At 36.2% G+C, this 16564-nt stretch overlaps 1 protein-coding gene across 1 annotated transcript in view; it reads left to right on the top strand.

Annotated features, from left to right (window-relative positions):
- Nucleotides 1-16564, top strand: part of gprs (speckle type BTB/POZ protein) — a 173596-nt gene that overhangs the window by 73718 nt on the left and 83314 nt on the right. The window contains exon 4 of the mRNA XM_067154117.2: nucleotides 7274-7391. Within this exon, the coding sequence (XP_067010218.1) occupies nucleotides 7274-7391 (118 nt within the window). The remainder of the gene's footprint in view (nucleotides 1-7273; nucleotides 7392-16564) is intronic.

The raw sequence follows: 16564 nt of genomic DNA, 5'->3' as shown, positions 1-16564 counted from the left end.
GTTACCTCCATAGGACTGATGGCTCCTTATTGTCAAACCTTGCCTACCTAAAAATCTAAAAAGCTAAATATTTTTAGAAGAAATTCTTTAGCTACTTTCTGTTCTTGTTGTTTAGCAAAATGTTGTTACATTTTGACAGGTTGACTTAACTGGCAAAAACTTAAACAGCTTGCTTATGAGGATCAGAATTTTTGCAAGCACGAACTCTTTCTAGCAATTTCTTTTCCTAATTCCAGAAGTATTACAAGTATTATGTTTGGATTTAAGTGACAATACATACTGCAGTAGAAGCATACAATTCTGTTTACATTTTCTTCAGTACGGTACTTAACCATTTGAAGTCCTTAAACCATGAAACTTGAAACTGAAGTGTTCATCCTTTTAGAACAGGAAAGTTCTCTGGCAGTTTAACTGGCTAATTTGAAGACATATTCTTATTTCTATTACAAATGGCAGAAACTTTCCTTCATCATCAGATTGCTCTCCATTATAGATACTGTTCATATTGGCAGCACGATCATACGTTTGTCGCCAAAGCATAGTGATGGGTAGATTTTGTCTAGTTAAGTTGATACATCCAATGCAGTACATGCTATAGCCTGACCTGTTGTCTCTCTGGCCTTATGTCAGAAGGAAATCACACTATAGTCCAGTTTAGTTATAGACACTTTTTCTTCTCTCTGTTTAAATCAGTTTAATGCTATCCCAAATTTTCTGAATCACTTTCTTGATTTGGTTTTCAGTAACTCCAGTTCCATTGAAGTAAAATCTAGTAATGAAAGTATTGTCCCCTTCGATAGACACCACCCAGCATTAGAGATTTCTTTACCTATAAATGAGCTATACAATTCCTTGCCTGCTGATAGTTTTGATTTTTGATTTTTTAAATGGTGACTATAATGGACTAAATTATTATCTGTCACAGTTCAGCTGGGAGGAGATGTTTCAAAATGTATCAATTGATAAAGCAGTAGAAACCTTCTATTCAGTACTACATTATGGCATGGGACTTTACATCCCTATATGGAATTTTAAGACTCCCAGATTCCCATAAATTGAAGTCACTGATTATTGAAAAGAAGAAAGCACACAAGCAATACAAAATATCAGGTCTCAATGGTGATTATCAGCATTTCTCGAAATTAAGAAATGAATGTAAGTCTGAATCTAAATCTTGCTATACAATGTATGTCTCCAACTGTGAACGAAGTATTACTTCCAATCTACAGAAATTCCTGCAATATCTAAGTTCTAAAAGGTCATGTAATAATATTCCTTCAACAATGCATCTTAATGAAGTTACAGCAGATACTGGAGAAAATATTGTCATTCTCTTTGCTAACCACTTTTCATCTGTTTATTCTTCTTATCAGAATAGTAGTAGTATGTCATGATTATCCTTTCTCTGTCAGTCTATCAGTTATAAACATTAGTAAGGCAGAAATTTACAACAAACTGATATCTCTGGAATTAAAGAAAACTGTCGGACCTGATGGTGTTTCAATGTACCTGCTCAAGTACTGCTCATTTATTTTATGTGAAGCACTCTTTTATCTGTTCAACTTATCATTAAACCAAGGCGTTTTTCCAGTGGAATGGAAAAAAGGATTTGTTAGTTCAGTTTTAAAAAATGGTGATAAAACTGACATAAAACAATATAGACCAGTTATAATTTCTTCTCATATTTCCAAAATTTTTGACTCAATAATTCTTGACAAAATCACACCTCTCTTTAGAAACATCATCATCGATGAGCAACATGGATTCTTTTCAGGACGGTCAACCTGTAGCAATCTTCTTTTATTCTATCAGTTCCTCTTGGATGCAATAGAGAACCACTCCCAAGTGGACTGCATTTATACAGACTTCTCAAAAGCTTTTGACACTGTCGACCACAATATCTTGCTGCAAAAACTAACGGGCTATGGAATTAATGGGCCTCTCCTCTCATGGTTTGAATTGTATCTTAAAAATCGCCTGCAGATTGTTAAAATAAGGAATCATTTTTCTGCGCCTATTATTGTTACCAGTGGAGTTCCTCAAGGGTCTCACCTTTCACTCTTACTTTTTACTCTCTACATAAATGACATTAAAAATATACTTAAGAATTCTGAATTGCTTTTGTTTGCTGACGATGCAAAAAATTTTATGCAAATTAATTGTCCACTTGATTGTTTAAAACTTCAAGAAGATTTACATCATCTGGAAAAGTACTGTATTCAAAATGGGTTGAAACTTAATCATGAGAAATGTAAAATAATATCATTTTTTTAAAACAAGAAGAAAATATCATTTCAGTACAAATTTAGTAATAACAACATTCTAACTCCTGTTTCACAAGTTAATAACCTTGGTGTTTTATTCAGTTATAACCTATCATTTAATGAACATATTGAAAATATTTGCAAGAAAGCATTTCAAAGATTGGGTTGCAGTACTAGATATTCTAGAGAATTTTCAAACTTAGCTACCTATCGATTGCTGTTTGTGTCTATGGTACGCCCGATACTAGAATACTGTACACTTGCTTGGAACCCTTCTCATCAGACCTCTATCCACAGATTAGATTCAGTACAACATAAATTTCTTTGTCTATATTCATTTAGAGCAGGATTCTCATATGATAATGTTGATTATACATGCCCAACAACAGTCCTTCAATCTGCATAGCCTGTCACAACGCCGTGAATTATTAGATACACTCTTCATTTTTAAATTGCTTCATTTCTTGGTGAATTGTCCACAACTCCTTGCAAAAATTAACGTACATGTACCAGACAGACGCACAAAGTTGAAGAATACATTGTCTACAAATTGGCATAGAACTAACTACGCATTCAATGGGCCAATTGAACGAATGTCAAGATCTCTAAACAAAGTGGATATTGATATATTTAACTGTTCATTGTCAAAATTTAGAAATCACCTATATAATCTCCAGAACTGACTATTACTTTCCTGTGCTTACTTGTAATATAACCTGTGTATATATCTGTACATATTTTTCTACTTATACTCCATTGAACTTTCTTTTTAGTGTGTTTTGTTTTGTTTATTCTTCTCTACTGTTATGTAAAATGGTATTTCCGTTAATAAAGTATTATTATTGCACTGTGAAGTCTTAAAGAACTCTCATATGGTTCAAGATCTTCTTCCACCGAGCTCGATAGCTGCAGTCACTTAAGTGCGGCTAGTATCCAGTATTTGGGAGATAGTGGGTTCGAACCCCACTGTCGGCAGCCCTGAAGATTGAAGATGGTTTTCCGTAGTTTCCCATTTTCACACCAGGCAAATGCTGGAGCTGTACCTTAACTAAGGCCATGGTCGCTTCCTTGCCACTCCTAGCCATTTCCTGTCCCATCGTCGCCATAAGACCTATCTGTGTCGGTGAGACGTAAAGCCAATAGCAAAAAAAAAAAAACTTCTTCCACCCAGTATACATTTATATACTTGATAATAATTCAACACTGCTTACATCACCGGTACCATTGCTGGACCCAATCTTCAGCATGAGGCAATTAATGGAAAAGAATTGGGAATATAAATCTGACAAAAGCAGACGATAGTGTTCCCAGGGAGAAAGTTTGGGAAACAATAGACAAAAAGAGACTGGGTACACAAAATGTAGAAATGGTGCAAGAAATGTACAACGACTGTGTCAGCAGTGTACAGACTCCAGTTGGAAAGACAGAATGGTTTAGAAATGAAAATGGACTAAGACAAGGGAATGTGCTGTCACCTCTTTTGGTTCTAATGATTATGGACAAAATTATCAAGGAGGAAAAGGAAGCATATGGGATTATGGAGATGAAGTTATTACTGTTTGAAGATGATATTGCAACTTGATGCACTGAACATTAAAATTTAATAGTATGGTATGAAAATCAGCACAGAAAAAAGCAAAATGATGGTGATATCAAGAAAAGAAAGATAAGAGAAAGGCATTATGAAAATTGGTGGTCAAAGCCTTGAAATTGTAGACAGTTTCAAATACCTAGGGAGTGAATTAATGCAAAATACAAGGCTGGACATGGAGATTAGCAAGAGGGAGCAGCAGAGCAGTGGATTCTACCAGAGTGTATGAAAACTTGTCCGGAATAAGGAAGTACCAAGGAATGTACAAAATGTATTATGCACACATATTGACTTATGCAGCTCACACCTGGACAATGACAAGTAGGGAGGACAGTAAAATTCAAAGCCAGTGAAATTAAATACCCAAGGATTATGATAGAAAAGACAAGGAAAGACAGAGCGAGAAACAAAGATGTTAGAAAGGAAATCCGAATAGAAAACCTAAATGAGAGAATTGACAGAAATAAACTAAGATGGTTTAGACATGTAAGGAGGATGGAGGAGAAAAGAATACCAAAACAGATGATGGAGATGAAGTCTGAGGGAAACAAAGCAAGAGGGAGACCTAGAGCAAAGTGTATTGATTCAATAAAGAGGAGTGCAAGAAGAAGAAATCTGGGACAAAATGAAGGAAGAGGAATAGTGGAAGGAGAAAGGAAGGTAGAGAAGTGACCTGGCAGTAACTGGATAAGGGGAAAGGAGGCTGATGATGATTCTTATTTCTATTACTAACAGGAACACTTGGGCCTGCATTTTCAGAAATACATTGTGTCGGAAGTTCATGCTTCATTTAGTTGTGTATTTGTTGAGTCTGCCTCACATGTATGCTTCTTAGTACTGACAACGAACTTATCCATATTATCACTAGTATACTATCATACACAACAATGCCAACATGAAAAAAATACTGGAAAATGCATGAAATTAAACACACAACTTTTCAAACAGGAAATGTCTAATAATACTGTTCAGACCGAATTGTTCACTTCTCTTGTCACTTTCGTGTTGCTTTTATTACTTCTGCACGGAGGCTGTTACACTAAAGAGACTGTCGCATTGTCACTGTTCAAATGTAAATTGAAAGCCTGTTGTTGGTCTCGGGTATCAACCAAGGTATATTTAGAGTAACAACAATTAAAGATTATGACAGGGAACAATACATAGCGGATTTCCTTCGAATTAAGGATATTCCTTGCCCACATTTTGTTATCCTTTCAAAGCCTGAATATTGCATAGCAAATTAATATAATTATTATTAATTAATGTCATTAGTAAAAAAATGGCATTAGAATAAAACAACTTATTGTAACCTGCGCTGACATAACCTTTATTTGACTAGTATGCAAAGATCAGGAATTCAAACATTGTTATTCAGATATTTTGTAATTCATTTATTTCAGTTAGTAATTGTTTATAGGTACTTAAATTATTAGATTGAATTCTATATGTAATACCTCTTCTCTTCCAGAGTATTAAACTGGAAAATTGTCATTCTGAATCTATAATTTCCTGTGCATATTATTCTTAGTAAACAAAAATAATAAAATGTATAGAAGCTAGAAATAAGGGACATCCAAATCATTCCTTAGCAATCACATGCCTTCATGAATGTAATTTTGTCTATGCTTAGCTGAAAAATATAAACAAAGCTATCTCTGCACAGACCATGAAAAGCCCTGGAGGAATGGATGGCAAAGATTTCCACTGTTCATAACCTTAGCACTAAGTGGAACAGAATGGTTAGCCAAATATTTCACTGTATTTGCCCCCTCCCCATCCTCCCACCCAAGAATGAATATAATAATAATAATAATAATAATAATAATAATAATAATAATAATAATAATAATAATAATAATAATAATAATAATAATAATAATAATAATAATAATAATAATAATAATAATAATAATAATAATAATAATAATAATAATAATAATAATAATAATAATAATACTTTATTAATAGTAATAGCATTTTACAACTCAATAGGGAAAAATAAACAAAACAAACTAAAAAGAAAGAAAAGAGTCAGTAGAGTATAAGAAGTAGAAGAAAAATTTTAAATATATATACAGCACATAGGTTATAGCACAAGTAAGCACAGGAAAGTAATAATCACTTTCAGAGACAGATTGTGTATGTGATTTCTGAATTTTGACAATGAGCAGTTAAATATATCAATACGGTACCATCAATATCCACTTTGTTTAGCAATCTTGTCATTCATTCAATTGGTCCATGGAATGCATAGTTAGTTCTACGTCAGTTTGTGGACAATGTATGATTAAACCTCGTGTACCTGTCTGGTACATGGATGTTTATTTTTTCTAGGAGTTGTGGGCACTTCACCAAAGAGTGGAGCAATTTAAAAATGAAAAGCGTGTGCAGGAATTCACAGCGTTGTGACAGACACAGACTATGCAGAGTAGGGCTGTATATTCAGCATTATCATATGGAAACCTTACTCAACATGAATATAAACAAAGAAATTTATGTTGCACTTAATCTAATCTATGGATAGAGGTCTGATGAGAAGGGTTTCATACAGCTATACAGTATTCAAGTATAGGTCATCCAATAGATACACACAGTAAGCAATTGGTAGCCTAGTTGGAAAATTATCTGGAGTATCTAGTAATGCAACTCAGTCTTTGTGATGATTTCTTACAAATATTTTCAATACATTCATTAAATGATTGATTATAATTGAATAAAACACCAAGTTTGTTAACTTGTGATAGTACTTATTTGCGGTGTAAAGTGAGACAGCTCTAGTAATGTGTGCCTTACCATGTGTAGCAGTCTTGTGTCTAATTTTCCTTTCAACTCCTCAATGAGGAAGTGAACATGCTTTAATCACCTTGGCTAGTGATAGCTCTCTGTACCTTATCCGACATTCGTAAAATATGCCATACTATCATGGATGAGAGATCTCTCTCTCTCTTTTACAGCTGTTTATTGGCACGGAGGTAAGAGTTGAAATACCGTTGCTGTAGAGCAGGGGAAGAGAATTATTCTTTAAACTTGCACTGTAATTAACAAGTTACAGTTGGTCCTAGTGATTGTTCTCCACTAATATTTTTTTAATACAACTCTTAAATTCAAAAGGCATCTCTAGGTTATGAAAGATAAATAAAATGACCAAATAATATGGTAATGCAATATGTGATAAGGAGTTTTTAACTGTCAGTGATACCTGTGTAATTTCATCAGTGATAACAAGGAATGTATAAACATAATTTACTTCCAAAGTATGTAGAAAGATGAGGGTGAAACTCATGACATACACCAAAGTATTTATTCTCCTGATCACAACAGTGTACTCACTAAATAATTCCTACCCAGAACTAAGAAGGATTTATAGAATTTGTTTGAGTGTTAATATCGAGTTGGAGCTGTGATTTGCTGTTGGCAGCCGCAGTCCAATCAGCATCATACCCTCATCATAGAAGAGTTTGAGCCTGATGTATTCCGTCAACTGATCGAGTATATCCACACAGGGTGTGTTACTCTGCAACCGCGGACACTTTTAGGTGAGTACATATCTACATGCCACAACTAAAACATGAATGTGGTTTTCTCATAACCTAGTCTGATGAATTCAATATTTTGCCTCTTAAAATTCCAATAATCATCCCCTCTATATTAGCCTAAAATTATTTTAAAAGAAAAAGTAACTTATCCATCCAGATAGTATTGTGGTCCTTCTGAAGCTAAATTCCCATTATAAGAATATTTGTTGTGTAAGATTCAAGAGTCATCCTTCTCCTTCCGAAATTAAAAAGAAATTGTATGGTAGCTTTGAAAACAGTGCTTTTATTTACTAAGAATTATACATACAATTATATTGTTATTTAAAGCTAAATAAATTACCATGTTAAAATGGCAATTCTCATTAAATGGAATAAAATATTATAAAACTGGGTTAAGTGGATCACAAGTGGTAAAGTGGATCACACATGCACAGTTTTGGCAAATCTGTGCTCTATGGATTATATACATAGGAATAACATTATTTTACTGTGATTTCCTGAAGATAAACAGTACAGCACATTCATTTCTTTGATATTTGCTTTGAAGAAGTTGTAAGTAGGTTTTTCCTTTTCCTTTTTACAATTTGCTTTATGCCTGATGTATTCTGTCAACTGATTGAGTATATCCACGCAGAGTGTGTTACTCTGCAACAACCACGGACACTTTTAGGTGAGTACATATCTACATACCATAACTAAAACATTAATGTGATTTCTTCATAACCTAGTCTGATGAATGGCAGGGAGATGAGCTGGGGGAGTCTCTGCGAACATCTTGAGACTCTGGCAAAATAAATGGGAGTGATATGCGATTATAAGAACTTAGCAAGAGAGTTCTCTTAGCCTGTGTCACTATAATTCTCCAACTTCCTAACTGCATGTGGTGCCCCTGTTAAGCCGAGCAACTAGGTGGAAGGTTGGGTAACCAACTCCAGCAGGAAACTTAGTCGGTCAACAGAAAGGTTTTGGAAGTCAGTGGAAGACAATTGGAAACCACCACTGAAATCATCACAAGAAGTTTGTGGCAATGGACCTCTGTATAAAAGACTCCAGAGGTAAAACTTTCCCTCAATCGGATCTCAGGGAGGGGAATACATCTAGGTTTTCTAATAGAGATGAAGAAAGGATGAGTAAAAGCCTTAGAAAAAGTAAACAGATTTTGAGGATAGGTACATGGAATGTACTAACTTTATAACAGCAAGGAAAAAATGCTAAACTAGAAATGACTAAAAACAAACCTGACATACTAGGCATGAGCCACAGTACTACTTGAGTAACCGGACAGTATAGACGTGTGGTAAGGTGAGTGCAGTAGAACATGATTGGTATTGAGCAATATCGTGCGGTGATAGGCGGCTGGCAGAGCAGGCAGAAGAAGACGAAAGGAAATGAGGCGAACAAGAGAGAACTGGGGAAGATTGACGAAGCTATTCTGGGAGCGATGGTGATAACTATGCTATTAATCATAGGGAGAGTGGAGATGAATCCAGGCCCTGACATGAACTGGGAAGACTGGGATGGAATCAGAGGGCTGATAGGAGATGCCGTAAAAACATATACTGGAAATGCACTGGTAAAGGAATTGAGGAAGGAACAAGCCAAGTGTTTTGAAAATGTGAAGATATGGATCAAGGAGCAGTGAGGAGTGCTAAAAGAGCAGGTGAAAAATCTGGAGAAGGAAGTGGCATCCCTGAAGAATGAGCTCGAACTTGTTAATCAAGAAAAGACGAAGAAATGTATATATATATATCTATGGACTACAGGAAGAGCAAAATGAAGATAAAGTGAAACTTATATATAAATTGGTGAACCTCGTCCAAAATAAACTGAAAATTAACTTCAGTGAAGTAGATATGGACAATGTAGAAAGAGTAGGAAAAGTGAAAGGCAGTAGACCAGTGAAAGTGAAGCTGATGTCAACTTTAATGGCGGATATAGTGATAAAAAATGCTAGGAATTTACAAGGTGAAAAGATCTGGATAAACAGAGACTTAGGAAGAGAAGGAGTTGAAAATAGGAAAATCTTACGAAAGCATTTAGGCTAAGCTAGACATCAAGGCCTTAAAGCAATCATCAAGGACCAAAGGCTGGTGGTAACGAACGGTATCTGGTGGTGTGTTTGGTCCGTTACAAAACTAAAAGGTATGGAGGAAGAGATGAAACGGGAAGAGGAGCAATCGAAGTGGCCAAAAGACAGACAGGAGGACGCACAAGAGGAAGGAAGAAACGTGGCAACGATGGCTGAAGCGACGAGACAAGAAAACGGTGCAGTGCAAGGTAATGTGAGTGGAAGATCAATTGTACAGGTTCAAGAAGTGTTATCGGATAGTGCTCCGAAAGGAAAAGAGGATTCATTGATTACCGACCTGGGGGGTCCTTATGACCAAGGGGAGGAGCAGGAGCTTGAAAGATCTGTGGGGGAAAAGGAATAAAAGTTTAGAAGATAAAGAGAAGAAGGCTGACAATAAAGTGTCCAAGAATGATCGAAGGGAGGTAGAAGCTGAGAATGAGAGGGTGACGAGGAGTAAGAATAAAAAGGTTGGTTTGGAGGGTAGGGAAAAAATGCCATAACTAGGCTGGAAGATAGGCTTTGTTAATATTGAAGGTGTATTGAGTAAAATAGGCAATATAAAAGTGAAAAATTTAATAGAAAGCTTTGATATTGTAGCGCTTTTGGAAATATGGCTAGAAATAGGCAGGGAGATAACTTGGGGAAGATTTATGGTGAGGCACAAGTCAAGGAAGAGATTGAGCAAAGTGGGCCGTGTGCCAGGAGGATTAGTCGTGTTAGTTAAAGAAGAATTGAACGAATGTATAGAGTATATTGAGAGTGGCATTGAAGGTGTGATATGGATAAGAATTAACATGGGGAGAGAGGCAGGGAGAGGGAAACATGTATGTTTGGCTTTTGCCTACTGTCACCCCAAGGAATCTCCATATGCAAATGATAACTTCTTCGAGGAATTGTTATTAGAAATTAGCATCATTAGCGGGAGGTACGAGGAGGATAGAATATTGCTATTGGGAGACTGGAACACCAGAATAGGCGAGCGAAGCCCGAGGTATAGTAAGTAAGAAGAGTTGATAGTAGGGTCAGGAAGAAGTAGTAATGATAAGGTAATTAATAACTATGGTAGAAAACTTTTAGAATTGTGCGAAGTCAGGAATTTCTGCATCTTGAACAGGTATTGGGAGGGGGACAGAGAAGGAAAAATGACATATATTACTGAACAGGGGGGGAGCGCTATAGATTTAGTAATGAGTTCAGAGGACTTGCTAGATAACATCAAAAGCATAATAGTGGAAGATTGGAACAAATCGAACCACGCCCCGGTATGGGTGAGTTTGGTAAGGAGAGAGGAAACTAAAGAGGAAGAGAAGAATAGTACAATAGAGGGAGATGGGGGTTACATTAAGTATATATGAACAGAGAATTCAAAAGGAGAGCTGGAGGCATTTATGGATAAGGAGATACAGTTAATTAGAATTGGCTGGGAAAGGGCGCTGATGGAAAATAACATAAACAGAGCACTCGAGCTGTTAGAGTACCCTATAAGGAGAGTGACATGGGCAGTTAAACACAACAGAAGAAGAAAAGTAGAAGGGGATGGCTGGTATGATAGGGAATGTGAGGTTTGTAGAAGAGCAGCACTAGGAGCATTTAAAGAGTACAGAGCAAAAGGAAGGAACAAAGATCATGAAGCATTTTGTAGGCTGAGGAAAGAGTATAAAAGGAAAATTGCAGAGAAGAAGAAGAAGTGGTTGAAGGACCAATCAGAGCTAATAAATAAGGAATGCAGCGTGAATCAGGCTGGAAAAATTTGGGAGAGAATAAATATGATCAATAAAGGAGGGAAGGGTCCGAAGGAAATGAATATTGACTATGCAAAATGGGTGGCATATTTTAGCAAGCTATTAGGAGGAAGAGACGAGTGGGAGTACAAGGAAAGAAAGCAGGCCGTGTGATCTAATGTGGAAGTATGCATCTAAGAACTAGATAGGGATATCACGATAGAAGAAGTTAAGGAGGTGATTGGGAATATGAAGATAAAATCAGCAGGGGGCAGGAATGGTATTAGTAATGTACGCTGGAAACAAATAAGTAAATACGGTCAGATGGTAGAAGGAATTGTAAATCCATTCAATAGGATTTTCAACGGAGCAAAGGTACCGAAGGAATGGGAGTATGGGATAATATGCCCAATATACAAAAAGAAAGGAAATAGAAATTTACCCAATAACTAGAGCGATAGAGGCGCTGTATCAAAGAGTATATAGCAGTGTCAAACTAGAGAACAATTTAATAAGCAAACCGATAGAATGCAAGCTGGGCCTCAAACAAGGCTGTAAATTATCACCCATATTATTTATACTATTTATAAATGATATATTAGATGAGCACGGAGGGGCTAGGTGGGCTTTACCGGCAGTGGGTAACATGGAGATCCCAGGACTGATTTTTTCAGATGATGTTCTGTTAACGACACTAACTAGGGGTGGACTGAAGAAAAGTCTGGATAAACTAGTAGATTATGCAAATAAGTGGTCGCTGAAAATTAACTATAATAAAACAAAGGTGATGATTGTAAGTAAAAGAAGGAGGGTAAAAAAACCAAGAGTATGGTGGATACAAGGGGCAAGAATAGAGGAAGTAGATAGATTAGAATATTTAGGAATGATACTGAACAGAAAAGAAGGTTGGGACGACCACATAAAGAAATGCAAGCTAAGGGGTTGCAGCACTTGCAGCAATAAAAATTCTAGTCGCCAAATACCCAGGAGCAGCCTATAAAATACTTAGGTTACTACTAAAATCGCTGGTCCTAAGCAGAGCTTTATATGGGGTTGAATTGTGGGGATTAGAAAAGAAAAGGTACAGCCTGAAGCAAATAATATACAAATTCAGCAAGGCTGTTATGAGGCTGCCGCAATGTACAGCTAATGTGGGGGGTGCTAATCTTATGCGGGGAGTGCATTGAGTTGGACTGTGTCAAAAGGGTGCTAAATTATTGGACTAGACTGAGGAAGCGGCAGCATTCTACATTAAACTGGAAGGAATGTATGATGAGGGTTGGCTAGCAAAAATCAAAAGTTATGTTGAGGAATTGGGTATGGGATATATTTGGCGAGAGGGATGGAAGGTGAGCAATAGCAGAATGCAGCGGGCCCTAACAATGAGAATTAAGGACATACAGATCCAGAAATGTTTGGAAGAATGTAGGGAAAGGCCTTCGCTTAGCCCATTCTACAAGGTATACCAGTTCTCAAAACTAAGTATAAGATTTGGGGACGGAAGGTTAAGGGGTGGGTTACTATGGTGGCTGACGGGACGGCATAGAAACAAAGGGTGGAACAGGAGCAGGAAGAGCTCTCAGTGTATACTATGTGAGGCCGAACATGATGACTTACATTTTCTTTGTGGTTGTATAGGAACAGAGAGATTAAGGGCAAAACTCTTAAATGTTAAGCAGCAAGAAATGTGCAGACAAAGAGATGAACAAAAAATTACTGTATGGGTTGCAAATCAGTGGAGAAATGACAGTGGCCTGAATAAGTTTCTATGTGCTGTGAGAAAACAATGTCTCAGAGAAATATGAGGAAGTATAATTGTGATGTAATGGCATGGAATGTAAATAGTGAAGTAGCCAGCATAAATAGGTCAGTAAGAGATTGGCACTCAGTATTTTAGAGGCTAGGACAATGTCAGCATGTAGTAATATTTCCATTAGACATGCTGACAGAGTAGGAGGTGGAAGTAGGTCTACAAGGTTGCGACATCTTGCCCTTTATTATCATTTGTCTTAACTTTACGTTAACTATTTTATTCTATCATGCCATTTTAATTTGTTAATTGTCAGTGTTAGCTCATATGCTGTTGCCGAAATGCCATGCCCACTGGACCTCCGAGAAGGAGTTGTTCAAGGCCCATATAGATATAAAATTTAATTTATTTTTACTTATTTTAATTATTTTAATTATTTTAATGATTAAATTTTAATTCATAACCTGATGTGAATAAAAACATGTATTGGGCGGAAGCCTGTTTGTTCAGCAATACTTGAATACTTGAATACTAGGCATGAGTGAAGTAAGATGGGGAGGTAGTGGAGAACTGGATAGTGGAGGATATACACTATATTACTCAGGTGCTGAGTGTAGTGGACAACATGGAGTAGGAATACTAATCAAGAAAGATATAAAGCCTGAAGTGTTGAAGATAGAATATGTAAATGAGAGAATAATTATTCTAAGATTGAAAGGCGATCAAAAAGATTTAGTAATAATTCAAGTTTATATGCCAACCACTCAACACCCAGAAGAGGAGGTAGAGGAATGTTACAAGCAAATAGAAGAGATTAGTGGAAGAGAAATGAAGAATGTGTGGTGATAATGGGAGATTGGAATGACGTTGTTAGAGAAGGGCATGAAGACAAAATAGTTGGGAAATACGGGCTCAGAGTTAGAAATGACAGAGGCCAAATGTTAGTTGACTTCTGTAAAAGAAACAACATTGTTATTGGCAAAACGTTGTTTGAAAACAGTAAAAGGCGGAGATATAATGAAAGGTACCAAATGGACTATGTTATGATATGGTACAGCGAAGATATAGTAATGGCTTAAAAAATGCAAAATGTTATCCAGGAGCAGACATATGTTCTGATCACAACCTAGTTGTTGCAGAACTGTGCATTAAATTAAAAATTGTAAGGATAAGTAAGAGCAATGAAGTAATGTACCTTGAAAATTTGAAAGAAAACAAAAATGCTGTAGAGTTGGAAGAAAGGCTTATTGAAAGATTACAAACTTAGAATAAGATTAACTGTGTTAATGAAAAATGGGAGAGATTTAGAAACAATCTTAAAGAGACAGCAAAAGAAGTTCTGGGAACAAAATGAAGGAGAAAAATAAGAAAGGAATGGGTAACTGAAGAAATGTTGGACAAAATGGAAGAAAGGAGAAAATGGATAAATGTAAACACTCAAGAAGGAAGAAAGATGTATAGAAAATTAAATAATGAATTAAGAAGGGAGACTCAACATGCTAAAGAAAAGTGGATCAAGAGACCTGAAGCAAAATAGAACAGTTGGAAACTGAAGAAAATATGACATGATGTACAAAGAAGCTATGGAGTTAACATTCAAAGATAAGAGAAATGGAAGTGGAATGTCTCAGATTAAAACATTGGATAGACAGTACCGGCAAGTAAGTGAGCCTAAAAAAATAAAGGAACAATGGAAAGAGTTCATAGAATGGTTATATGATTGGAACAGCAGACCAGATGAGAGTAGTATAAATTTGGAGAAGAAAAATGAAATAAATTAAGATCTGATTGGATTCAGTATATTAGAAGAGGAAATAGAGGCAACTATTAGGGAAATGAAGAATAGTAAGGCGGTTGGTGTAGATGAAATACCAGGTGAACTACTCAAAGTACTGCAGGGAAAATAAAGGATATATTTGTAAAACATTGTCAAGAAACGTACTTAAAAGGGAAATGGCCAAAAGATTTTCTGGAAAATATAATAATACAAATAGAAAAAAAGGAAAAATAGTAAGAAATGTGAAGAACACAGGACACTAAATTTAATTTCTCATGCAGCTAAAATACTATTAAGAGCAATAAACAGAAGGATTTTTTAAAATAATATTATTTGCTTTATGTCCCACTAACTACTTTTACAGTTTTCAGAGGCAGAAGAATTTACAAACAAATGGAAAATTATATAGGTGAAGAACAATATGAATTTACGCATGGAGTGGGCACAAGGGATGCCATTGGTTTACTGAAAGTCATAGGAAAAAGGTTCATAGAGAAGAATAGAAAAATATACACAGTCTTTGTAGACTTAGAGAAGGCATTTGACAAAGTAAGGTGGGATAAGCTCTTGGAGATACTTAAAAAACATGGAGTGGAATGGAATTGTATTACAATTGTATTACAACCAAACAGCAAGAGTGAGAATATGAGGAGAAATAACAGAACTTTGTTTAATATTTACTTGGAGGAAATTATTTGTGAATGTTTGCATGGTAAAAGAGATGTCAACATTGGAGGTAAGAGAATTGAATGCATAATATTTGTTGATGATATGGCAGTAATAGCTGAAAATGTGAAGGAACTCCGCAAAATGCTGAGAGAATTAAATAAAAAAAGTGTGAAGATTATGGAATGAGCATAAACAAAGAGAAAAAAATTCATGATACTTGGAGGTAAAGGTGAAAAAGCGACAATCAAGATAGGGGAGAAATTATTGAACAGGTGAATAAGTTTAAGTATCTTGGAAGTATTGTGACTGAAGACCTTCACTCTATAACAGACATAAAAGCTCAAATTGTCTTAGCCAAGGAAAGCTTCAACAAGAAGAAAAAACTGTTTTATGGCCTGCTAGAGAAAGATCTGAGGAAGAGACTTGCAAGGTGTCACATATGGAGTATAGCTCTATATTGACATTGACATTAAAGAAGAAATAATAGAGAAGAATAGAGGCATTTGAGATGTGGATTTGGAGAAGAATTGAAGAAGTAAGCTGGGAAGATAAAATTTCAAATGAGGAAGTTCTGAAGAGAGTGGGAGAAGTGAGGAGAATGCTAACAGTAACCCAAAATAAGAAAAATTGGATAGCACATAATCTAAAACATAATATTTTACTATGAGTAGCAATGGAAGGGATGATAAAAGGAAAACAAGGGAGGAGAAAGAGATGATATCAGTTATTAGACGGCATTAGAAAATGAAAGGAAGATTATGCAGAAGTGAAGAAAAGGGCACAAGATCGAGCAATATGGTGGTCACAGCCATGATTGGACCTGCCAGATGGCAGAACAATCTATGATGATGATGTCACACCGACATAGGTCTTATGGTGACAATGGTGTATGTAGTCTATATTGGGACCTTTCCCACCGTCCCCCATGACTCATAGGACCATGTGACACCAAACCAACCCTTTCGGGTCACGAAAACATGGGGCCATGCTTCACGGAAGTCGATAGTCAAGGGACCTTTTCGGCCGGTGCCGATTTCCCCTCATTGGGATTGTATCATAAATCCACTCACATGAGAAGTCATCGGCCATGCAGCACAGCACAGCATGAGGTCTGAACACCGGCTACTCAGGGTCGAAGACCGTCCGCGGCGAGTAAAGGCTATAAAACTTAAACTATCTTACAGG

Source organism: Anabrus simplex, chromosome 1, assembly GCF_040414725.1.
Source record: "Anabrus simplex isolate iqAnaSimp1 chromosome 1, ASM4041472v1, whole genome shotgun sequence".
Classification (NCBI taxonomy): Eukaryota; Metazoa; Arthropoda; class Insecta; order Orthoptera; family Tettigoniidae; genus Anabrus; species Anabrus simplex.
This window is presented reverse-complemented; position numbering and strand designations above follow the sequence as displayed.